The following is a 25,568-nucleotide window of genomic DNA, read 5'->3' as shown; positions in this document are numbered from 1 at the left end:
TCAAGGTCTGACTTGGCGAAATATTAATGTTCTTTAGTATTTGCATATTATAAGCTCAGGGATTGTACTGTGGTACTTGGTGTATGGCTATAGGTTTACTGCCTATTTATTTCTATTACATTTTGTCAATATCGCGCATGAGGGCGCGATTTCGAAACCTACCAACGACAAGTATCAATGTGACTTTTTCCGAATTATATGTACTTTCTAAGATTACTTAGATACCAATGATAAACGGTAAAAGAAAAGATTGTGATGAAACCTTATAATTTCTAATTAATTGTAAACTTGAAATCGCCAACCCGTATTTAGCAAGCGTGGTGTGAGAAGAGGCTTTGGTCAGCAGTAGCCACGGGCAGTAGCCACTAAAGGCTATGATGATGAATATTAAAATAGGTTACATGAAATATTAATTCAACGTTACACCTACTTTTATTTATAATGTTGTATTAATGGCTTCTAATCATCCCTATCAGCTAATTACAGAATATAAACTGTTAATAACAGTACTTATCGCGTGTAAGGGTATATAGACCTATATTCATCGCCATTATCAGTCTCCTGAATTTCATTAAAACCATCAGAGTGCCATAAAACTCAAGTAATAACTTTTACTACTTACGATATTAACGAACTTAATTAATTAATAATTTCGATAAGTTAGGACCTAAACCAGGCTATTGAAAGCCTTTAGGAATAATTAAAACATATTATTGGGTTGGTACCTAATGAGCTAAGTACTCTAATTAGTCACTAGGTACTAAAATATACACTAAAAAAGTAATGAAATAAATTTGAATGACCTTCAAAAACCATTTGGTAGTAATTAGGTGTGTAGGTAATTGGACAAGTGTGTCGTTTGACCTATGTTTAACACTGGGCGAGCCTATGTAGAAAACTCTAGGCACTAAAGTACTAGGCACTACTATTCTAAACTTCATGGTGTTATTGAGAATTTTTGTAAATAATAATATAGTATTAGACAACAAAACGGTCAGATAACAGACCCGGGATTCAAATATTAAACCTCGTGTTCGATTATTACGCAAACGACCGCTTAAATAACAATTAATAATGGGTATACAAACAAATACTAATACTACTACTTCTTTATCTAAATTTGTCAGTTTCAACTGTAAATCGATAAAAAGATCGATTGATTGTGTTAGAAAACTGTGTTGCTCGGCGGATATAGTAGCCCTACAGGAGACCTGGCTATTTCCCTATGACATACCGATATTGGGCACAATCGACCAGGACTTTGCGTACACAGGCACATCAGCGGTGGATCTTTCAACCGGTGTTTTTAAAGGACGACCTTACGGCGGTGTGGCAATATTGTGGCGTAAAAGTGTGTTCAAAGAGGTAACTGTTATTGAGTGCAATAATCCGCGTATCCGTGCAATAAAAGTGTCTATAGGAGATCGTGCATTCCTTGTGTTCCGGTATTTACATGCCGACAAATGGAATAGACAATTTGGAGGAGTTAACGACATGTTTTGGCGAGGTATGTGCGATAGTAGACCATTACTCTATAGAATCTGTGTACTTACTAGGAGATTTTAATGCTCAACCGGGAGAACTGTTTGGGAACGAATTAATTAATTTATGTATGGATCAACAATGGTCCTGTGTGGATATAGATGTATTAGGAAGTGCAGCAAATAATTATACATTTATAAGCCAGGCTCACGGGCGTGTGAGGTGGCTCGATCACTGTGTTAATAGTCAATCTGCCAAACAAACTGTTAAGAATGTATATGTTAATTATGATATGTTTTGGTCAGATCATTTGCCCATAGTCATTGAGTGTGAGTTAAGTGCAATTATATGTAAAAATAACCATTGTAGTATTAATAGAATAAATAAAGCTGTATGGGGCTATAGAACTAAGGAGCAGATAAAAAGTTATACCAAATTGTGCAATAGTAAACTTAAATTAATAGATTTTCCTGTAGAGTTAAGGCAATGTAGTTGTGATATTTGTAACTGTAAGGAACATAGAATATATTTAGATAAACTATATAAGGATATAATAAGGGCAATAACAGACTCAGCTATTAACACTAGTAATACTCAGTCTTATAAGCGTAAGAAAAAGCATGTGATAGGCTGGAATAAGCATGTATGTGAAGCTCACAGGGAAGCTAGAAGTAAATTTTTATACTGGGTTTCTCAAAATAGGCCACAATCTGGTACTGTATATGAGGAAATGTGTGAAAGTCGCAAATTGTTTAAAAAGAGATTAAAGTGGTGTTACAACAATAAAGAACAGTTAAAAATGGAAATAATTTCAGAATGTCGTGCCTCTAAAAACTTTAGTGATTTTTGGAAAGCAACAAATAGTTTAAACCATAAGACTGGCCTTCCAGTGAGTGTGGGGGGTGCGAGTGATAGCAGAGATATAGCTGAACTCTTTAGAGAACATTTTACCACCAAGTCTCCTCTGGGACCGTGTTCTGCAGATCCTGGGTCTAGCGTGACCGGTGAATTGTATAACGTGTCTGCTAAACAAGTTCGTCAAATTGTGAGCAGCATGTCTAGGGGCAAGTCGCCGGGTCATGATGGACTCAGTATCGAGCATTTCAAATACGCTGGTGTTCATTTACCACGCGTGCTCGCGATGTTTTATACCTTATGTCTGAATCACTCGTACTTGCCTCCAGATCTTATGAAAACAATTATAGTACCAATTGTTAAAAATAAAACTGGCGATTTGTCCGATAAGAACAACTACCGGCCGATTTCTTTGGCTACGATCGTAGCCAAGGTATTGGACAGTGTGCTCGACTCAGAACTGGATAAACATCTTAATATTCATGACGCACAGTTCGGTTTTCGAGCAGGACTTTCCACTGAAAGCGCAATTCTGAGCCTGAAGCACACGGTTCAATATTACACGAAAAGAAATACACCTGTGTATGCATGCTTTCTTGACCTCTCCAAAGCATTCGACCTTGTATCGTATGATTTGTTATGGGAGAAACTCAAGAAAACTGGCGTGCCTACACAGGTGCAACGTATTTTTCATTTCTGGTACCGAAACCAGAATAATTATGTAAGATGGGCAAACACCTTCTCAGACACGTACAGGTTGGAGTGCGGGGTGAGACAAGGTGGTTTGAGTTCTCCTAAGCTCTTCAACCTGTACGTTAACGAGCTTATAGTTGGGCTCAGCAGCACTCGAGTAGGATGCTGGATCGACAATGTATGTATGAACAACTTTAGTTACGCGGACGACATGGTGCTGCTGACCCCAACTGTAAATGCTATGAGACAGTTGCTCACAATATGTCAATCATATAGCCTTCAGCATGGTTTAAAATATAACGCTGACAAGAGTGTGTATATGGTCTTCAGGGCCCCTGGTAAGTGTAGATTAAATGTGCCTGCAATAAAGCTAAGTGGCATTGAACTCAAACGGGTAGAACAGTTTAAATATCTAGGACACTACGTTACTGAGGACCTTGACGACAACGTTGACATTGAAAGGGAACGGAGGGCACTGGCGGTTAGAAGCAATATGCTGGCCCGCAGGTTTGTGCGTTGTAGTGAACAAGTTAAAGTCACACTGTTTCGAGCCTACTGCCAGACTTTCTACACGTGCAACCTGTGGTTCAGGTATACGCAGAGGACGCTTAGTGCCCTGCGTGTCCAATATAACAACGGATTTAGGATGTTGTTGGGGCTGCCCCGATTTTGCAGTGCCTCCAGTATGTTTGCGGAAGCCAGGGTAGATGGCTTTCATGCCATAGTACGCAAACGCCTCGCGTCGTTACTGAGCAGAGTAAGGAGTAGCACTAACAGCATCCTAAGAGTGATTGCGGAAAAACAGGATGCAAATATCCTGCAAGCATTCTTACGTGCTCAAGTATTGTAATTTTTTCAATGTAAAATTTCCCTAACCTCTGTAATTTGTGTTTTTGTCATTGTGTTTAAAATTTTTGTATGGACATTTGTTCTGAAATAAATATTTATTATTATTATATTATTATTAACGTTGGCAATAAAGTTAATTATTAACACACCTATTTTTTTATTAATATTTAACCCATAACACAACATAAACTTACTTATAGTTATTCCTGGTTATTCCCCAATTTTCGTAGTACCACGATTGAGTTTTAGGGCACACGCGAAGCCACTTGTCAGCGAACTTCACTAAGTACGTATATTTATAAGCAAATCTGAGTACTTGGTGCCCTACCACTCAGCGGGAGTTGTAAAGGGCTCGAGAGCTCAAGACGACTCGACAACACATGTATTCGTAAATACCTCTCTTTTATTGGCTAAATCAGAATAAATTAGACTCTCTTAGCATTCTAAGCCTTTTGTCAAGTATACATAAAGGACACAATTGGGTGTGACTCTGCTAGCCTTGTACTACAATGAAGTATGTGTATGAAAAAATATAATACAAAGTAAATTGTCTCGTAAAATGTTGTAATAACTATGTAATAACGTGTAACGTGTAAACATTACGACTCATTAACATGAAATATTAAGTGGTTACTTTGTAACTTTATTATTTAGGCACGGTTCAATGGTAAGCCGGGACTACACTCACAGTTGAACTTTTTCCAACATCAATCCCAGGCGCAAGGGTCACATTGTCAGACCTTCATCACAAATGTTACCCGCAAATTAACGTCTCGAGTGACTTACTATGCTTTGCTTAAATACACCATTCACGCAACTCGTTCACCTTAAAATACTTTCACCCGAAAACTTGCGAAATTTCGACATGCTTTCAATTAATTAAAATGGCGCCCGAGGCGAACGATTAACGAACGATAAAATATTAAACTTATATTTCTTAAAGTCCCGATCGGATAGTGAACTAATCTATTTTGGGCAGGCAACTTTTACAACACCCTTAATAATTTGTTTCGATATAACAATACTCGTAACACAGCACAAAACATCACGTACCTCCAAACTGAGATATAATGACGTTGCTAATAGATTTATAATCTCGAAATCGTATTCTACTTTTCTCCACGTTCATCAGACATCTTGAAAATAAATTGCGTCCATGCTCCCAATTCGCAAGGCCTTCCTTTAAATTTATATAGCGATAACACAATAACACGGATTCCTTTCATGTAGCGTTATTGTTACACGTTGTTATTTGTACGTATGTATCGTAAAAATCTTAAAGAGATTTGTTTACTTTCGATGTTCCTAAGTTCATTGTGATGAGTCACCTTAAACGTCAGAGATATTACGAAAGGTCTGCCACTGTTTAGTGAATAAAGATTACGATGCAAATAATATAGCCCCAAACTTACTTTGAACGTCACTGGAGCGAATAACTTCGTTCGCTCAACTCACTTTGGTATACCTATTCATTTTTACACTGTTCTGACTTACCGACTTTGGCTGGTGCAGAAATATCGATATAATCTAAACTTAATTCGCAGCCACTATACCCGAGTGAGTAAATTTTTCAATGCTTTGTGAGCCTTTTGACGAACAATTCAATAAAAGCCATATATTATATAGAGAACAAAGTGAAATTTTAAAAGCTTTGCTGTTATATGTTAAGGTGTACGTGTGTCGGTGCATTGTCACAAAACATTCGCTTCGATGAATTATTTGAAAAGAACACGTGTTTTGAATTTACGGATACGAAATATCACAAATCATTTTTAAAATATAAAATGAAAGAACGTAACGCCATAAATTGAATTGACAGCTTTTGTACATTTAATAGAGCAATTCGGGAAAATGGAAGTGTGACCGGAAAATATCAACGTGGTTGGTTCTTTAGCTAAATGGTTTTTTCGCACCCGAAAACATTGGATTCATCCCATTTTGTCAAAATCGTGATGACACTCGCGGTATTGAGAGGAATAAAGTGGTACCTTTTACTCTAATTCGAAGCCGCACTGTCTGAAACTGAATAAAAGACTGTACCTTCAATAGTATTTTCCTTGTATACAAAAAGAAATAAGTATAAGTAAATAGGTGCTAATAAATAGATACTTCATTCGGAATCAGTTAGGTATCGTAAATGACGAAATAATATTTTATGAAATCTTTGATAACATGCAACGGAAATTTTAAAAATACTTTATCATTACAAAGCAATAAAACTCTAAATTCTCGACAGTACATTTCGGGTAGCGATACATGTGAGCCAACACGTGATGCTATAAATTTTTACTACAACATTTTAGTATCGTATGACTTATGTAAGTAGTCGGTAGAATGAACAAAAACACTCGTTTGTTGTACGTTGCCAAACAAACGCGTCCCCACAAACTGTCTAGGTAGGGGAACAAATGAAAATCGAACACCATTACACACCCTACAAATAGTACGAAGTAGGTCGCACGTAGGTACGTATGGTTACCTCTCTGCGTTAACAATCCGTGCCTCGAAAACTTTACTAAACGCATTACACTTGAAATACTCAAATGCGTGTTCAATCGGGCCGTTAACCAACCTATTCTAGCTACCCTTATCTCTTGCATCTTATTTATATGGAGCCATTCATTACCCCCTCATCTTGGGTACGCTGGACTCGAAAATTTCTATCTCTTCCTAATTCAAAGCTAAATGGGAAGCAATTTGTCACTTTATCCACAGAATTTGTAGACAGAAGTTCTCAAACAATGTTGTAAGGATCAATATTTGATATTAATACCTTTGTTATCAAACAACTTGTGCGTAGTACTAAGGGTTCACGAACTTGCGTTACGTATAGTGATATTAGTAATATAATGAGTTTCACGAACATTTTTGTTTAAACTAGGTGAGGACAATTGGTAAATGAATTTAATCTTTATTTTCAGTAGTAAAATAAATTCGAAAATGTTTAATTTGTTTTTAATTTTTCAATAATGTTTATCTGCTGCTTTAACGTACTCAGATAGACTAATCGCACGATTTCATTTAGGACGATGCTCCAAAATAAATATCTTTATAATATCCAAAACAACATGCGTTATTCGTACTTCACAAAACACTCTATTACTGTTTCCCAAGGCTTCGATAACCTGAGACCACTAAGTGATTGTATTACAAATATCGTATTTGTTTTATTTTACACTTCTTTTTTCCTCTTCTATTGACACAAGCGTCCAACATAACTAAACTAAACGAAGTAAGAAAAAACAGCCTGATTTATATAAGAGAAAAATAAAATGAAACAGGGATTTATCCCGGGCGAGAAAATAACCAAAAACTTGATTTATGTTTGAAGGAATCTCTGACCTACATCTAGTCCAGTGTAAGGACAGATAATATTACTTCTCACGAAAGTCTATATTACTCTGCCCACACCTTTGTCCACAGAAAGTTTCTTCCAAAGATAATTACATAAGTTTCCTGAAACATTATAGCAGGAAACCGTCCGAATTATGAAGATATTCCAAATTATTACGTTTTCGCAAATTAATGACTTATAAATTGTATGAAACTGAGCACTTTTTACGGCTGTAACTCATAATTAAAGTCCCGGTTTTGTTTTTAAGCTTTATAAGTGGGTAAGCACCTTTTAGAAAATAAATAACAATCATTATTATTACATTGTACGTTAGTCTGAATTTATCGTGTTACTGATAAACTCGTATGTAAACAGTGAATATTTTATCACATTCGTGTGTTATTGTTTACATTTTTGCGCACGTGTTTTTTCGGGATCCATTTTAGAATTGAAGAGGGTTCCCTTCTAATCAAAGCGAAGTAACGTGATGAAATCGTGATGTACGGATCAAAGAGTTTTAGATAAAAAAAAAGAAAATATGCATATTTAATTTGGCATTAGAGTTCAATTGTTTTTTTAAGAATACTGGCTGGTTATGTGTTCGAAATTCAATTTATATTGTGATGAGCTGTCATTCTACAAAAAATAAGACACGAAAAAAATAACAATCACGGTCTATGAATAGGTAAACAATAGCGTCCCAATTTTCCTGCCCGAACTTTATAAAAAGTGTGTTTTAATAAAACAAAAAATTGTGTCCAAACCGCAGTGTGAATTAACCTATCACAGCTTGATTGATCGTATTCTCTTATTAGATAGTATAATAAGAAAAAAGCAACCGTAAAGTTATGAGATAAATTGATATATTGGGACACCAACACCCACCGTTTGCAATATTATTTTGCAAAAGCGAATTAGTTTCACATCATGATGGATAGCTTTATTGGTTCAAGTAATTTGTTTGACAAACAATATTGGATTCCCAAACAGATTCTATGGCAAACATTTGGAAAATAATGAATATTTTTCGGTAAGATAATTCCACTTCCGAAGTCCCAATTACGTATCGATAAAGTTCGAATTTCTTTTGCTACAAAATTATTAAACCTTGCTTATCATCGCAAATTCTTAATACATAAATACTTTTAATGTAATATAAACATTTATTATATCAGTAGTTGCAATAAAACAAAAAATATTTGCCTTGTGTACCAAGGCAAAACAGTGTTGATTAATGTGATAAAATTACACAAGTAATTTATTACTCTGAAGATACGGCAATCTATGTCAGCACCTAATGAAAATATGCTAATTCACTTTCAAGAAGATATTACAATGCATATCCTTATACTATGTAGGTATATAAATATTATCATACTCACCAATACTAAAATATTTAAAAAGCTATAAAGTTAAACACAGAACACACACTAGTCACATTCACCATACAAACTAAAACTAGATCCAATATTCGATATTTTTATTTACTTAAAACTTTAAATATTTACCACTGAAATACGAAAACGATTTTTTAATTGTTTTAAACAGATTTCTTAGAACTATATACTGTGAAACTTCACTGAAGAACTATAGTAAAATAACTTACACCAAAGCTAGTTGTTTTAAAAGGTTTACGAAAGTGCTACGAAACCGGGACGTGCTACGGCGTAGCTCGTAGCGTGTGGAGTGCGCGTAGGGCGTGGGGTCTGAACGGCATGCGGAACGCGACTGGCTTACAAGCTACGACTACGAGCTACGTTCGCCTAAAACCACCTCTATACGTATAATATAAAGTCATTGTGACGGGTCGCGTCTGTAAACAACCGTACCGTAGTATAGCGTGTCGACTTATCACAACAATCGCTGATAACTATCACATATATGACTGCATAATAGCCGTGCTTTTGTTATCGCGGGCTCGACTTCTCTTGAACTTGTTTAGTACAATGTACGATGATATCAACATGAATAGTGTGCCCAACATATACATATAGTTAAGTAGGTATACGCAACAAAGTAATGTATTACTACTACTGAATTTATAATATCTTTCAGTCGACGTTTAATAAATTAAATGTTGTAGAAACGAATAAATTGTAGAGTTTAAATTACATTTTAATTAAACAGGTACCCTTTAAACTATCTTGTGACATCGAAGACAGTTTAATTAGATATTCGAGATACAAGATTATAGTTGTGTTCATATATTACTTTGATCAAAGTGCAGTGTTGAGCTTGAGCGGGTTTATGCATATATTTTTTTTATTTTTAATCAACATGTCCACTTCTCTTCTGTGAACGCGTGCTGCTGACGTGGAGCTTGCAACGTTCTTTTACATCGTAGAAGACTTCATTAACTCAACAAAAATAGCTTCTTAACTAGAAGTCATGTTATAAAGTAGCTGCTTATTTTTTTTACATTTCCACTCAAACATGGTATCAATATTAACACTGCTGAATAAAAGGCTTCCATCTACATAATTATGTATTGTATACATAGGACTATTTGAATTGCAGATTGCAGTTTGAAAAGTATACGTTTATCCGAGAGCTCTGCTTTCTAGTCTTTATTTAAATATCCCTTAGTCGGCTTCTACGACACCCAATAGGAAGGATGTGGTGACAAATGCAATGTTCTTCGCCACTATGAAATTAATATGAATACATGGAGTGGTCGCAGTTGCGACTGCCAGACAAGGGGTTCGATTCCCGGGTCGGGCAAAGTGTTACTGGGCTTTTTCGGTTTTTCGAAAATATCGCAGTAATAGCACGGAGTCTGGAATTGTGCCCAGTACGTGGCAATAGGCTCACCCCCTATTACATGAGACTTAAAACACAAATGGTGGAAAATGGGTATACATTGAATAGCAGCCTCTGCCTACCCCTTTGGGGATAAAAGGCGTGACGTTAAATTCCTCTATGAAATTCGACATTCTGTCAGCTTGAGTACAAGCTATAGTGTATAATATGTATTGCATAAACTATCTGAGTATCCGTCCAAAACACAACTGACGCTATGTGGGTCATCTTCATGCCAGACCATGCCGAAATGACGCTGCTTAATATGACACTTGGCGTTTTATATTTATGACCAAACATTGTCAGCGTCATACAATTCCAAGTCTGCCATAGATATAAAAATAGTGGGCGATAAAATCTTAGCTCATGTAAACGGATTAGAACATCATTGATGGATTTATTTAGTACTGGTTTGTACGGCGGACATTTCTCGTAATTTTCTTTTTTTAGTTTTCATTTCACGTAGTCTTTATCGTTCGGAGAATAACTTGTCAGCCAGGAATTTGAATGTATTGTCTAGTATATAACAAAAGGATTTACTTTCTTATACAATTCAGTTTCAGTTAATATAGTTAATACTTTGACTGCCAACAAAAATCTGTTGAAGGCAAACCCTCCGCTAGCGCCGGTAATTTTTGCCCCTATGGCGTTTAATGTGTTAAAAAGTATAATACTATCAGCTGATACTATCTACTATTAATATTTGAAGTATATCTACATATTTTATTGATTTCCCATTTTTATGGTAGTCAACAATAATTGCCAAACATGCCTATTAATTATACAGCTTTATCATCATAAACTGAGTTATGGGGATGGAATAATATATTTTATCGCCTAATAATTGGGTGGTAGATGGTAGAGGTCCGTCGTATTAGCAAGTTCCGATCTATGTAGAGTGTGAACTATTAACAAGACAATAGAAACTAATTTTTATTAGGCCCAAGTATTAACCACCTATAAATGTGCAGCAGCATGATCTAAGGTTTAGACACCTTAAGATAAGCGTCCACAGACCCGCATCGTACGCATCGCACGCATTCCTTATGACGTCATCAGTACGCATCGCATGTAGGCATTGCCTATGATGCGGTCCGTACGATACGGATCAGTGGAGTTTCTATACGCGTGCGATGCGTACGATGCGGGCCTGTGGACGCTTACCTTAATCGCGATCACCAAACCGCCACCCAAGCGTAGAGATTATAGCCAAGCTCCTCTTAAAAGGGAGGCTTCAGAATTTGACGTCTTCCAGCTTAATTATTCTCATTAGATATAACGACCTTTATTTAGTGTTAAAGATTAAGTATATACTTAATCTTCTAATTTATACATCGTTAGTTCTCGCCGTGTTGCTTGTAAAAATGGTAAAGATTATACCGAAACAAACGTAGACTCTCACTAGTACACATCGTGTCATTTACATATCTAATTAAGAGGTTGCATCTTGAATAAATAACTGCATTGTGGAAACCCGTCTTTAGAACTGCAATCTTTAATAAAGTAAGAAGTTAAACATCACAATGTTGTCCTTAAAAAATGGTAAGGATTATAGTAATCCGGGATGGTGGCCAAATGCAGAGTTATCAACGCTAAAAAAACAAATATTGTACTCATCGTTCCATTTTCTTCTGACACATCAAATAACCTACAAAGATTAATGATTACGAAGATACTACATGAAAAATTTTAATATTTCATATAGATACTACATATATGAAATTTATAATGAAGATACTATATGAAATATTTTTATATATTTCATATAGTATCTTCGTAATCATTCATAAGAGTCTAAACCAATAAAAATTTTAAGATCATAAACATTATAAAGAAAAAATTTAAGTCTACGCTATGAAAAAGAAGTGTCCTTTTTTTAAACCACATCATTAACTCCCTTTAAGACGTGACATTAACGGTTTCCAAATTTAAATATACAAACATAGGTACTCTGAATGTAAATTGGCACTCGTTAAAATAACGAACGCATAAATTAAAAGCACAAATATTTGACAAAAAGCGATTTGAAGGTATCCGGAGCATTTTCATTAACGACTCTATTAATTAACCTTCCACGGGCATAAGAATTTATTTGGATAAACGAACTTAACCCTCGGGAGTTTCCTTCGTAGCTACGGAATAAAAAATCCTGAATACTTTCATTTACTTCATCTTTGAATATTGGCTGAAACGATCTTAGATAGCGGACGAGTATTGAGTGAATTTTCTTTTGATTATTTACTGATATTTGTAAGTTCGGAATTCCATCTCATTTATATTGCAACATCGTAAGCAATTGGAAATATGGTGTAAACCAAAAATATTGTGTAAATCTTTTAGTAAGGCAGTGTCCCACCAACGGCGAGTGAACGACTATATCGGCTATTTTCTCGTAAAGAAACTACAATAGATATACTTTCCGTGTAAACTAAAAGAGATGCATATAAAATAGTTGATCGCTGACTGTTCACACTGCCGGCGAGTGCTCGCTTCACTAGTTTGTCGCTGAGCGACAAGAGCTATGAAAGATAACATCGCTCGGCGACACTCGCCAAGCGATTAAAACAAAAGCCGAGCGAGCAACCAGTGGTCATTTCTCTACAGTGCGTATCGTAGTGCGAGTATCGCCCGCCTCACTCGCACACTCGTTTATAGCCGAGCTACACAAATATCAGAACTACACACTAAACGTCTCGCTTAACTCGTTGCTAGTTCTAGCTCTACTCGTTACTCGTTCATCGTTGCCGGTGGGACAACTGCCTAAAGTAAAATCTTTTAGTAATAATTACATCTACATGTAAATAGCTTAGAAATTAAATTCATATTAGACTCCACCATAGCAAGACCACCATAGCATAAAAATGAACCCTCAGGAATGAATTAACAAACAAAGCTGTTAACAATACGGTCTAAACTCAGCTTAATTATCTGAACCATGGTATACCTGCGTCCTGTCTGTTTATACGGCGTACTTCTAAACTGTCCCAATAGTTCCCCGATTTGCAACACGAAACCCATTACCAGAGTTCGGAATTTGCACTAATCTTCTCTGAGGGACTGAAATTACTGCGACACTGAATGCCCTTTTGTTTGCTAGCAATTGGCACTAAACTGAAATTAGTGTTGAAAACCAACGTTGTTAACACCGATTGATTATGGATTTTCCTTGTTAGCTTCAAAAATCTATTGCTCGGGAATCGAGTCCGAGACACCTTACTGGACAGTCGCCTTTTCTTGCTCCCTCGACCAATAAGTTACTAATAAAATAATTATAAACAATGTGTACCGACAGAGCTTTCAAACGTTAAGAAAACGTATTCTAACACCCCTATTTAATTTAGTTTACTATCCAACATCAAAATCAACGCTTAATAATTAATTTTACAGGAAAAATATCACCTAAATTGATGTGTCAGATCCAAACACGAACAACGAGGAGGCTCAAGAGTCAAAATAAACAACTTTGTCTGTTTACTTTCACCTGACAGTCTTCATTTATTGTCACACAGCGTGTCCTTTTAACGCAATAAAAACATGGCGTCTACGAAGTGATACAATCATGGATTTTATTTGGACATATTTTCACGGTAAAGTACAGACGGGATAAAAGAGATAGCAAAGATATTTATAGTTTTATTGGGTTTTAACTAGAATTTTTAGACAAACTTTTGAGTTATGGAATGTGATAAGTCTTGGTTCATAGGATGCCTAAACTAATTTATGTCTTGGTTCATCTTGAGTCATGTGTACAAAACTAATTTTATGTCACCTTGATATTTATTTTGTACTAAGTGTAACAAAAGAACTGTGTTAACTACAGATAACTATGTATAAGCAAAATAATATTTGTTTAAAAACTAAACAAGTTAAAAAACTGAAACGAACGGACTTTTGCAATCTTGCATGGAAGTGAAAATATTATTTTCAATCAAGATGCTAATAATAATACGTACCCTACGCAAAACTACGTGAACTTGTACCTATCTATCCACACAATAACACGTAAGTCTCACTAGCTATTCGATACATTCATTCAATCTACATACGGAAGACCCAACACGAGGAAGTTTGAATTAGTTTATACTTAATCCTACATTCGCGTCTAATCCTAGTCTGTAGTTACAGGAATTGATATTGGTAGCTGAATGTTTGAATTGAATTAACTTTGTTTTGCTTGGTAAACCTTATCATCAAAACTTTTAGCCAAAATCAAAGCAGATTTCTAATGACGAAGTTTTATATTTTTGCTTTTATTTGGAATATTCCAGAAATTAGGTACTTCTATGTACTCCGACATCCATCCAACTAGGTACGTGTATAGGTATTGTGACATCACATTCATATAACGAGTGCTAAATTGTTTTTTTTGTGTCGGGATATTTATTTGCCATAATGTAAAAAGATTTTAATGATTTGAATACATATAAGTAAATAAGTATAACATATTTTGCAAAAAAATAATCTTTAACGTTCTAAAACAAGGAAAATAGAGCCGTATCCGCAAAGAAGTCATAAAAATAAGAGTAACAAACTGATTGACTGATTTACACCTTCCAATACCTAAGCAGATCAAACAGATTACAGTTTGCACCATAATGTTTTCACCTTGTAAGATTTCAACTATGGCATAATTCACAACGCTATTTCAAGCTTGTGAAGTTATAAAAGAGAATCGCCAAAATATTTATGAAAGTTTTCCGTTAATACGTGGTATGTTGCGTTTGAGTAACGTCATACTGCTATAGTGTTTTCCATTGTGAATATTTTTAGAATAAACTATTCCGGCTATTTAGACGCTTGGCTTTCAGAAAACAATTTTGTGGAATGCCATGAGTGCTTGAACGGAACCACATTCAGACCAAACATGGTTCGTTAAATTTTACCGCTAGTGTACTTATATAAACGTAGGTAGGTGTACTGTACAGTTGCTACCAGACGACTGCATTTTATCGTTGCTCGTTTTAGATGTTTATTTTTTTGTAGTTGTTATATTTACTTAGCATTCGTAAAATTCGCTCAAAGCTATAACACAGAAGCTTTGGTCTTATGTAATGAATTGAGTTTAACCTCCATATTTGTCTTATAAACCTGCTTTGTTACTGCGTACTAACACTCTTTTGGCGCCTGAATCTATAATTGCAGCTACTATTCTACCTTCATAACACTTTAGGTTCTAAAGTAAGCTCTATTTGCAGCCATAATGTTTGTTGGGTACTAATCTCTAAGAATGAGACTTGGTACATAAATATCTTTAAATAAAAGTCCCAGTCTAGCGGAGTAATGAGATTAATCCTACCTCCTTTTATTTTCTGAGGCCGAATTTCGACAAGTAATGTCTCGAATTCGGCGCCGGAAAATACTTCGTGATTGGGGAAGTAATGTCGGAGATTATGTTGCTTCATTCGTTTTTTTATACATGTTAGTATGTTTGTAAATGGAGTGAGAGGTTTGATGAGAAATTATTTGGTGATTACCTATTTATTATAGGTTAAAGGGAACGTACGGGGAAATGATAATTAAAGTGATTGGTAGGTAGGTATAGGTATTATAATACAAACTAATACTTACATTTTTAAAAGATACCTAAATACTAATCTACTTACTATAAAAACTGCGTCTTTGGGATAAATCATGACAAAAATATCTTCCTGGAAAAATACCATTATTATTTTATGGCCCCAGAACCAAAACTGAATTTTAGGATCAACAGATCTTTAGCCTCCTTAAGTCAGCAATTTCACTTCATAATGTATTTCATTGGTTCCCAACTGTGGGATTTCTATACCATTTAATACAGGTTTATTTTTATAACTTCTTTACGACGCAGTAAAAAGTGTGAGACCATTTTAAATTGAAGCGTAAATCCTTATGAACGTTGGTCTGGTAAAGGTCTTCACGTTTTTCCGCGGTAAATTACGGCGGTTGTTTCCATTTACTGCTAATCCTGTTTACTTATTTTGCTTTAAAATAGAATTTTAATATCTAGGTCACAATTTTTTGGCAGGCTCTCAGATTACTTTTTTTCTTTTTGTTTGTTTTTTTACTGGCCAAGGTACCCTATTCTGGAAAATAAGGTACGTTTTCATACAATTCTGAATTCAAATGTCTTGAAGTCAATTTTTACTTAAGGTACCAGATATACCAGTACTAGTTTAGACCTGGTTACGATAATTTCTTTTTCATTTCAAAATTCTGAAAGCATTATTACTTAGATAAACTTAGTTACCGAAATATGAGTACCTATATATCTACCTATTAGGTATCTATATCTGCCTACTACTACTGTAATAGGTACCTATCTAGGTACTTCCTACATTTAAGATCTTTCCTATAAATTAGAGCTAACGGTGTTATAAATAGGTACCGACTTCTTACGTCAAAAATTGCAATATTCTTTTCTATTGCTTACAATAAAGAGGATATAAAATACACCCACTTAACTCGACGGCCGAACAGGCGTGATTTTGTGTTTATTGGCTAAATTTATATCTGTATATGAATTTCTTTATTACGTCTATATTTCTTCTAAGCACTTGAACTGATTTTAGGAACAAGATTTCGCTGATTTTACAAGATTTCGTCTCGATCGTTTTGACGTCATAATTTCATATTACCTACAATGAATAATTTATTTATGGATCAAACTAAGTGCCCAAATATAGATTTGGGTGGACTAAAGCAGCCATGTACCTAATTTAAAGTAGGTACCTATGTTACCTACCTTTAGCTTTAATTAGAGCTATTTATAATGTTTGTTTGAATTAGGTACCTATCTAAAAACCATTGTAATATTTCTAGGGATTGTGGTTATGGCCAATGCAGATCTTACGATTCTTGTGGCTGATTATTAGGCAAGATGATAATGATGATTATTGCAACATTTTTATAAAAAAAAAAAAACATTATTCAAGGAAAAACATGACTGTACCTCATACCTATTCAATCTGAACATCGTATAAAACGAATTCCGTGAAAAGTAAAATACATTGAATATTTATTGTTCCAGCAAGTCAGACATTCATAATATTTTAACGGACGCCAGGTGCAACGTTCAACTGCCTACGCAAAATTGTATTAATACTTTTTTGATCAACAAAGTTATGAATGTGTATGAATTTATCACGTGTAAAAAGTAAGTATCTAACACACTATTATAAGTCTACATAAAAAAAAAATAAGTACAGGTAATTTTTTTATACCTACAGTGTGTTTAAAAAGTTGATGTTAAAAAATATTTTGTTAAGAAGTAAGTTATTGTAAAACTAAGCAATCCAAATTTTGGATTGCTTAGTTTTAAATAACCATACTTAGTTTTACAATAACCATAAATGTTCTGCTTTTGGATTCCAAAAGCAGAACATGGGCATCGTGCAATTCATCTTCGAGTCATGCCTTACATTTCTGCAGAAGCATGACTCTTCCAAGTGAAATATAATATAACATTTACACACCAACCATGACACCCAGAGAAGAAAAAACTTTTTTCAGATAACAAAAACAATTTTTGCCGCGTGAAAATGGAACCTGTTATCCTATCACATTGAACTGCAGCTGGTAACTCAGCCTCTACACAATCAAAAGACCATTCAAATGAAAGAGTTAGGGCATTCTTTATTGATATTTAATTATTGTAATTTCATCACATCATAATTATTTTATGAAAATAAAAGTGATTATTATTTTTTTAAAGTTATCCATTTATGTGATATGGCAACATCTAGTATGTGTCAAATTGACAATGACAACTTGCCAAATCAAATCAACGCGACGCGAAGCAACGCTACGAAAATAATAATTCTCGTGATTTGTAATAGTGATAAAAGTACTAGTGTAATCCTTGTTTGCTTGTTTCAAACTAATTCAAAATGGTGAAACTAACAACAGAGTTGATACAAAACTCTATGCAGTACATGAATCCATGTCGAGATCGAGAGTTAGATCTTAGAGGTTAGTAACTTTTCGATGGTTTAACAAAAATCTTGCCGTTATATTACTACTACCCGATAATTGCGTAATGTAAAATGTACTACTACATAAAATCCTATATTTCTTCATTAAACTACTTACTGTATACTTCTTATGTTTATAATCCTTGCATTCCCGCCTCTTCTTACAGGTTACAAAATACCGCAAATTGAAAATATGGGTGCGACGCTAGATCAGTTTGACACCATTGACTTCTCAGACAATGATATCAGGAAACTCGATGGATTTCCATTATTGAAAAGGATAAAATGCCTGTTGTTGAATAACAACAGAATTGTGTAAGTATTATAGCCATCTTATTAGATCTTCTTAAAAAAAGCTACACATCCAAAGATCTGTACCTTATTTCTACCACTGAATTCATAAGATTCATATCAACGAAGTCAGTAGACCTGCCTGATTCTTTACTATAGATCTGTACGTAGTTACTTAATACATTACCGACATTATACAGACCTATTGTAGCAAACTCTGCCAGGCATATCTGTTGAATAAATTCCCTGCTTTAAATACAAATTATAAGGTGTTTCATAAATTTTCTTTAATAATTAAATGTTACAGGAGGATTGGTGAAAATTTAGAGCAATACATACCTAACTTAGAAAGCCTAATATTGACCAACAACAATATTACAGAATTAGGTGATTTGGACCCTCTAACCACACTGCCCAAACTGAGGACACTGTCATTAATGCACAATCCAGTATCAAACAAACAGCATTACAGGTAAATATCATATTATTGAAATTGATATACCAAAAATTATAAAAAAGATTCAACTATCTCATAACTTATATATTTGTTTTCAGAGCATATGTGGCATTTAAGTTCCCAGAGCTCAGATTGTTAGATTTTAGAAAAATTAAACAAAAAGAGAGAGATGAAGCTAATGCTTTGTTCAAAAGTAAAAAAGGAAAAGAGATGCAGAAGGAAATTACAAGGAAAGCCAAGACATTTGTGCCTGGAGGCAATATGCCTGATCCTAAAGTTACAAGTAAGTTATAAATATATAAGTCATAATAATATGTTCATTCCAATGCACCAAAAACTTCCATGTCGGTGTAATTTTTTATTTTTATCCACCTTTTACTTATTTCCATCTTACCTACTCTAAATTTTGAATTTATAATAATTTCCTTCCCGTGCCTATTTTCAGATCTTACCCCACAAGAAATCCATAAGATTCGTGAAGCCATTAAGAATGCCTCTTCTCTACAAGAGGTGGAAAGGTTGACAAGAATGCTGCAATCTGGCCAGATACCTGGACAGAAACCACTACAACCTCAAACTCAGGGCAATGGCCAACGTAAGACTTACTTGCTTATTATAAAATCTTTTCTTCTTATATTTAAAGTTTATTCTATAATAAAAATAACCTCAACATGTGGCCGCAATCACTGCTGCTGTGACATGATGTCTGCGGTGTAATACTCAGGTCCAAGTTCAGTATTACTTATTTAGGTTTCACTTATTCACAGTAATAATACGGAATCAGGTATTCTGTCTGCTATATGATAATAGACTCACCACCTAGTTACATGGGAATAAGTCTTATAACTGGTGCAAAGTGGAGGGGGTGATAAAATCCATGGTTATAATTTGGTATGATGTTATGTTGAAATTACATTCATTCTCTGTATTATTTTCATTACAGAAGATGAAGAAGAGGAGATGGAGACTGATCAACAAAACGGCCAGTAAGAAGGTTACCTAAAGATTTAATTTTGGCTGTAAAGAACAGATATTACAGCTCTGTATTAAAATTTCTTATTTCTTTAATCATAGAAGTGTGATTATGTTTACGTTAAGCTGATAAGAACAGTGTTCATTCTATACACTACCTTTTAATTATATTTAGCTATTAAGATGGATACTACACAAAAACCAGGGTTATTATGCGAAAGAACAGATACTATTTTACTCACAATCAAACCAGGCTAAGTTTGATTTGAAGGTTCAAGGTACAAAATGTCGAGATGTCCTTTTTTTTCGATGTTACCTGAAAAGAACTCCATACTACAACTGTTTTTTTTTTATTTCAAATAAAACAAAGATTCCATATTTAGTAATTTGTTTCATTATTATTATATTACAATCATCTTAATTACATTTTTACAAATTGTCTTGCTTTTAAATATAATAGTTCATCGTTGCCAGCATCTAGATAAACAGTGTAAATATCAGGTAGTAGCACCATTCGTCCCATTAGTTCTTTGATAGAAGGTCTTTTGTCTGGTAAGACAGACAGCATCGAGTCTACAAGATCCTGCATGCCTCGGTCATATATTGTCAAATCAATCGGATGCACATTTCCACTCGTGATTGCTTTTACTAGCCCCACTAGCGTCTGAAATGTATAGTAAAAGTGTACTTTATCATAATGATAAAATATTTATAGCTAAAGAAGACACTTTATAGTACTTTTAATATCAAGATACGAAACACAAAACAGACATTATCTGGTTTAGAGCAAGGAAAAATTAGTAGATATTGGGAAACCGTAGAAAATCTAATAATAGGACTATGGTTTTATTAAAACAAGTCTTTATTGGAGAATTGTTTAGTTATTTGAACTTATTTGTTAATAATTATACACCTTTTAAGAATTTCATAAAAATTTCAATCTACATAATAGAACATCCATGTCTGGCGAATGGGCCAGCTAGTTCCTTGCATCAATAAAATATAGCTAACTATTTATCTTTGGACAAAGCACTTGCACTCTCCCGACTGGATTTATCACCATCAGACCGATTGACCTGTTGCACGCTCGTTTCAGTTTTGACTAAGCTTGGGTGTTCACTTTTTGGCTCATTTTCTGTCGAACCGGTCTCCTCAAACGTTTTCACCCATTTCTGAATAGTAAGTATACTTGGGGCCTGGTAGAAATAACGATATCCTCTAATATTACAGAATTTTTCTCGCGCTATAGTCGCAGAACTACCATTTTTGTAAAATTCGCGTATACATAACGCGCGATCCGCTGGCGAGAAACTCTGTGTGTCTATCTTAGCCTCATTCGCGTTAGTGGGTTGCTGCGGTGGTCGACCACGTGGTCTTTCTTCTTCCGTCTCATCGGCTTCACTACCCGTAGTATCGGTGTCGCTCTCGCTATCATGCAAGTCGGATAACCAAGTTAGAAGTTCATAATGTTCAAATAAACTTTCATCACTATCACTCATATCACTGAACATGGAGAATGCCATTTCTTTACAAATTCTCTTTGTGGAATTCACGGAATCACAAAGTACAATACAATAATCTATCCCGAACTTCCTACGACTGCACTTGCATTCAGAGTTGAGGCAGCTGAGCTATTGTTATTGTTTTTTTGTTAACACCACCATCAACAAAACGTCAAATAAACTCGAAATTGACGGGATGGGATTGGTTGTTCAAAACAATAGACAAACTGCCATTTTCAAACTTAAACTTGTTCAATGACAAAACTGTAGAGGTCAGCACAAATCCTGTCAGTAGTCCCAGTACAGACTAAAGTGAGAGAATAAGATACTTAGGTATAGATGATATGGTTGCAAGGTGCAATATACCGCGGCGAGGATTCGATTCCCATACATACGAATTTCATATATCTACATAATTCTACCTTTGTGTTTGTTCTAACACATGCATAAAACTGGAGAATTCTAGGGGGATCAAAGTACCAAACATTAAAATATTGAATAAAATTACCTCTGCTTCAAAAGCCCTCTTGTGTGTGCACATTTCATAAAGCAAGCAACCTAAGGCCCAAACATCGCTTTTATTACAATAAGGTTTGCCTTCACATAATTCTGGAGCCAAATAATAAGGAGTTCCTATTACAGTCGATGTCTTCTTGGCACTGAGAAAAAGTAAATATAGGTAATTATTGAATAACACAAGACTGAAAAGGTAAATTTTAATATGGTTTGGTGGAAATAAAACTACATTGCCTCGTTGGTCGTGTGATTGCAAGTCAAATGTAACAGCTAAACAGAACTCGGGTCAGGTAAAGTATAATTATATTATCGGTATTTCAAAAATATCTCCAAGTGTATGGAAATATTACAAAGAACTCACAAGATAACTAGTGAGTGTTGTATTGAATGTGTACACCTCTACGTGCAACATCGAGGAATAAAAAGCGTGATGTTATATTAGTTTACTTACATGTTCTATTCTACTCACCTTGCTAACATTTTGGAAATGCCAAAATCGCCTATCTTTACCACAACACCATTTTTACCAGTCAAAAGGATATTCTCTGCTTTTAAATCTCTGTGAATTATCTTCTGACTGTGGATGTAATTTACTCCCAACAAAATTTGACAGAAATAGAAAAGAATTTCCTGAAATTTTCAAACAATACAATATTCAACGAAATAGTTTCTAAATAAAAAAAGTATTGATAAGCCTTCGTAGCCGGAAAGGATCATCGTATGCAAGTTCACATGCATCTCTGGTGTTGCGGTTAGCCGCTGTTTTGTTGGTAGCAGCAGCAACAGTAGGTATGTTAGTAAGTTTTTATGTTTATAACTTAATATTAATATTCACCTGTTGTTGCAATAAATTTGGATATCTATGGTACATGTATTCCGATAGATTCCCGCTAGTGGCGTATTCCATGGATATCATCACTTGATTGCCAGTGTAATAACAATCGTAAAACTTGATAATATTCGAGTGATTCAACAAAGATAAAATCTTTATTTCATTTGCTATGTCCTGAAATAGTAAGATAAATATCAACATGAAAAGATCCAAGGTAGGCAGTAGATACCTACTTAAATAGGCTAGGTGATAGTGGGTCTATATAGGTGGTAATAGGTCCAGCTACGTCCAACGGCAACGCTTCAAATAGGTACCGTTGGACGTGCCTGTCTCCGCTTATCTCAGAAATCAAAACAGTGTGAAAATATGTTTATTCAGAAACAGGATAAGTAGGTATATCTATCTAAGTTAATTTGATTACTCACTTGTTTATGATCCTGAAGTTTAGTGTTTAATTCAATGTCCTTCACAATTGTCAATTCTGCTGTATCGCGCTTTTCACATAAATATACATTTCTGGAAACAATAGCAAAAAAGGAGTTATATTATGAACTAATAGAAAAACATCTCAATTACTACAACCGCATATATTATAAAAAATATTATACTGTACGTACCCGTAAGTTCCTTTCCCGACAGTTTTCAAAACGTTTAAATTGTGATTTTTAAATCTTTTAGTTACGCAATCCATTTTATATTGTTTAAGCTATAAACTTTGGTCTAAGAGTATTATTCATAAAATCAAGTCATTGCGTAGCGTAGGTCCATCGTTTGTCAAGTTTCTATCTTATAAGTCTTACTTTATAATAACAGGTACCGACAGAAAAATGGTTTCGTAAAAATCAAAATACCCGCGTATTGACTAGGTTTAAGACTGCCACAGACTATAAATTAATTGATCAGCGATCTAGTTATACCCAATGGCAAATAAAAATTATTTATTATATTTTTTTAAAGCAAAAAAAGTGTATGTAGAATATGTTCAGACATTTAAGAGTGTTATACTCATTTCCTTCTATTCGTTATGTCTTGACTTGCTTTGTAGGTATTTATTTTCATACAAAAAGCCATGTCGATTAGATGTCAAAATCAGGGTTTCCATCTGCATATTGCAGTTTTACCCTTGTTTACTCATCAATGCGTCGGCCTAACATCATTATTGTTTCCAACTTAATTCTCACTACATGAATATTAAACTTAAGTGATTATTTATAATATTATTGCAAAAATATCATTAAACATCAACAAAATAAATATTCATATTCATTGCAAAGTATTTCTTAAATCTACAAATACAAGGAAGTTTCTTACACTTGCAACACCGTAACACCTTCCGAAATAGAGTAGAAAGATTTTCTACTTAGCTCAGCTGGCTTTTAAAATAAATAAAGGCCCGAAGTTGCTAAAGGCCGTAATATTAGTTGAGTGAACAGAAAAACACCCAAGTCGCAAAGATGGGTCAAATGATGGGATCTTACGACGCCCGTAAAGTTGATCTTTACATGGATGATAAACCAACATTTGATCCCCAAGCAGGTTTTAACTACCAGAGAAAACCAAGAGGTAATGATCACTATAAACATAAATATACTATTCTTTTGAATCCTTAAGTGCTATATGTTTTCAATTACATTTGAACGTAAGTTACATAATTTCTGCTTAGGTTATGTTGTGGCCAAAACAAACTTTTCATTTGGATCTAAATCTTCTAGTGGAAGTATTAACCCACTTATGACATTGAAATCTTATTCCTAAGGCTTCTCTCTGTGATTAATATCCATTTCTAATTAGACACTTTGTAGAAATTATGATTTTCAAGTGTTTACTCATAAATAAATAAAAAATAGGACAAAAATGTCCAATAAATTAATTATCTTTTTTCAGAAATGGTTGCTCGTGAAGAAGATCTAGTATCAGCTAAGATACCAGTAAAGTATCGTGATTATTGTGCGCATCACTTGTTGGAATATCAATCCTGTCGCTATAAAAACATGCCATTGCTCTATAAGTGCGCTCATGAAAAACATGCCTATCTAATCTGTGAAAAGGATGAGTATGTTGTTCATTTAATTTTATAATTAATTAAAACTAATTTCCTTAATAATAGCAAATTCTGTGTGAAAAAATGTAGCAATTCCTTACCATTTGTCGAACTTAGTTATAGAGATCCTCCAAAACATTTTTATTCTAAAATGTAAATGGATGTACAATGTGTTAAATAATGATCTACAAAGTTAATTATTTGGACCTCTCCTTCAAACTTTTATTGACTTTATTATTTTGATGACTCCTGTCATGTCATAGCTATTTTATGGTCACTAATGTTTATTTTTTTTAAACAATGTTGATGTGTCTTTATATAAAAACTTTTTCTTGACATTTTCATGATTGTAGATTTTTTTGGATCACTTATACAAAATTTTGTTTAAATTTTGAGACTATCACAGCAGAAAATTTATAAAAATGTGTTTGTTCAAGGCATGATAATGACTTATTTTATTGTTTCAGTTATGTGATCCGCATGAAGGAATTTGAGCGTGAACGGCGTCTCAGACTACGTGAAAAGCGCATTGTTGGTGTTGCATAAATAAAATGTTTCTATCTTGTTCAGTAGATAAATTGTGTTGCTATGAATACTGTGTAAATAGAATATATAAAACAACTTTGTTATTTGTTTATAAGCCCCTTTTTTCTTAATAATAATTTATAAATATCGATTAAATAAATTATTGTAATTTATTTACTTATGACATTTCTTAGTGGGCATTAAAGAATATTTACAATAATTGCACCATTAATTTTTTATGCTACATCTATTCTGTTACAGTTATAGATGATATGTATATGCCAGTACATCGCACATAATACTTACAAATAATCGGGCCTTAACGCATTTACTGCCTTGCGGATTTTTATATTGCCCGAATTACATCCCCTAAAATGATATTATACCTGACTTGGCTTTGCCCTCTAAAAAATATTAGAAAAACTATTGCCTAAAGGCAAATTACTGGTTCGAATTGAATATTTTTGTGCT

General features: G+C 34.3%; 5 protein-coding genes across 6 annotated transcripts in view; 3 read left to right on the top strand and 2 right to left on the bottom strand.

Moving 5' to 3' along the window:
- Window positions 1–8,943, bottom strand: part of LOC118280701 (cAMP-specific 3',5'-cyclic phosphodiesterase) — a 548,393-nt gene extending 539,450 nt beyond the window's left edge. For both annotated transcript variants that reach the window (XM_035601037.2, XM_050701297.1), the window contains exon 1: window positions 8,596–8,943. The gene's annotated coding sequence lies outside the window, so the exon portion shown is untranslated. The remainder of the gene's footprint in view (window positions 1–8,595) is intronic.
- Window positions 1,733–3,880, top strand: LOC126911962 (uncharacterized). Its single transcript, XM_050701522.1, has 2 exons — window positions 1,733–3,541; window positions 3,632–3,880. Exons 1-2 carry the CDS (start codon window positions 1,775–1,777, stop codon window positions 3,878–3,880), a joined length of 2,016 nt encoding a protein of 671 aa, XP_050557479.1. The 5' UTR covers window positions 1,733–1,774.
- Window positions 8,944–17,746: 8,803 nt separating the features above from the next.
- LOC126911930 (U2 small nuclear ribonucleoprotein A') lies at window positions 17,747–20,063 on the top strand. The gene is made up of 6 exons (XM_050701290.1): window positions 17,747–17,959; window positions 18,129–18,276; window positions 18,560–18,724; window positions 18,808–18,992; window positions 19,155–19,304; window positions 19,653–20,063. Exons 1-6 carry the CDS (start codon window positions 17,878–17,880, stop codon window positions 19,697–19,699), a joined length of 777 nt encoding a protein of 258 aa, XP_050557247.1. The 5' UTR covers window positions 17,747–17,877; the 3' UTR covers window positions 19,700–20,063.
- On the bottom strand, window positions 20,053–23,402 carry LOC126911929 (serine/threonine-protein kinase Nek8-like). Its single transcript, XM_050701289.1, has 6 exons — window positions 23,149–23,402; window positions 22,957–23,047; window positions 22,535–22,705; window positions 22,169–22,329; window positions 21,692–21,842; window positions 20,053–20,345 (listed from the first exon to the last, which is right to left on the bottom strand). Exons 1-6 carry the CDS (start codon window positions 23,220–23,222, stop codon window positions 20,103–20,105), a joined length of 891 nt encoding a protein of 296 aa, XP_050557246.1. The 5' UTR covers window positions 23,223–23,402; the 3' UTR covers window positions 20,053–20,102.
- A 433-nt stretch (window positions 23,403–23,835) lies between these two features.
- Window positions 23,836–25,193, top strand: LOC126911932 (NADH dehydrogenase [ubiquinone] 1 beta subcomplex subunit 7). The gene is made up of 3 exons (XM_050701292.1): window positions 23,836–24,094; window positions 24,416–24,584; window positions 25,040–25,193. The coding sequence occupies exons 1-3, from the start codon at window positions 23,986–23,988 to the stop codon at window positions 25,116–25,118; spliced, it is 357 nt and encodes a 118-aa protein (XP_050557249.1). The 5' UTR covers window positions 23,836–23,985; the 3' UTR covers window positions 25,119–25,193.
- Window positions 25,194–25,568: the final 375 nt, after the last annotated feature.

This window comes from Spodoptera frugiperda, chromosome 20, assembly GCF_023101765.2.
Source record: "Spodoptera frugiperda isolate SF20-4 chromosome 20, AGI-APGP_CSIRO_Sfru_2.0, whole genome shotgun sequence".
Lineage (NCBI taxonomy): Eukaryota > Metazoa > Arthropoda > Insecta > Lepidoptera > Noctuidae > Spodoptera > Spodoptera frugiperda.
This window is presented reverse-complemented; position numbering and strand designations above follow the sequence as displayed.

What these genes read in the sequence shown, in the direction of transcription:
- LOC126911930 (XM_050701290.1), top strand. Translation starts at nt 17,878, where the DNA reads ATGGTGAAACTAACAACAGAGTTGATACAAAACTCTATGCAGTACATG. An exon ending in GCCTGATCCTAAAGTTACAA is followed by an intron (nt 18,993 to 19,154) that starts GTAAGTTATAAA and finishes GCCTATTTTCAG; the next exon opens with ATCTTACCCCACAAGAAATC. An exon ending in AACTCAGGGCAATGGCCAAC is followed by an intron (nt 19,305 to 19,652) that starts GTAAGACTTACT and finishes TTTTCATTACAG; the next exon opens with AAGATGAAGAAGAGGAGATG.
- LOC126911932 (XM_050701292.1), top strand. Translation starts at nt 23,986, where the DNA reads ATGGGTCAAATGATGGGATCTTACGACGCCCGTAAAGTTGATCTTTAC. An exon ending in CTACCAGAGAAAACCAAGAG is followed by an intron (nt 24,095 to 24,415) that starts GTAATGATCACT and finishes ATCTTTTTTCAG; the next exon opens with AAATGGTTGCTCGTGAAGAA. An exon ending in CTAATCTGTGAAAAGGATGA is followed by an intron (nt 24,585 to 25,039) that starts GTATGTTGTTCA and finishes TTATTGTTTCAG; the next exon opens with TTATGTGATCCGCATGAAGG.
- LOC126911962 (XM_050701522.1), top strand. Translation starts at nt 1,775, where the DNA reads ATGTTTTGGTCAGATCATTTGCCCATAGTCATTGAGTGTGAGTTAAGT. An exon ending in ATATGCTGGCCCGCAGGTTT is followed by an intron (nt 3,542 to 3,631) that starts GTGCGTTGTAGT and finishes AGGTATACGCAG; the next exon opens with AGGACGCTTAGTGCCCTGCG.
- LOC126911929 (XM_050701289.1), bottom strand. Translation starts at nt 23,222, where the DNA reads ATGGATTGCGTAACTAAAAGATTTAAAAATCACAATTTAAACGTTTTG. An exon ending in ATTTCCAAAATGTTAGCAAG is followed by an intron (nt 21,843 to 22,168) that starts GTGAGTAGAATA and finishes ACTTTTTCTCAG; the next exon opens with TGCCAAGAAGACATCGACTG. An exon ending in AGAGGGCTTTTGAAGCAGAG is followed by an intron (nt 20,346 to 21,691) that starts GTAATTTTATTC and finishes TATACATTTCAG; the next exon opens with ACGCTAGTGGGGCTAGTAAA.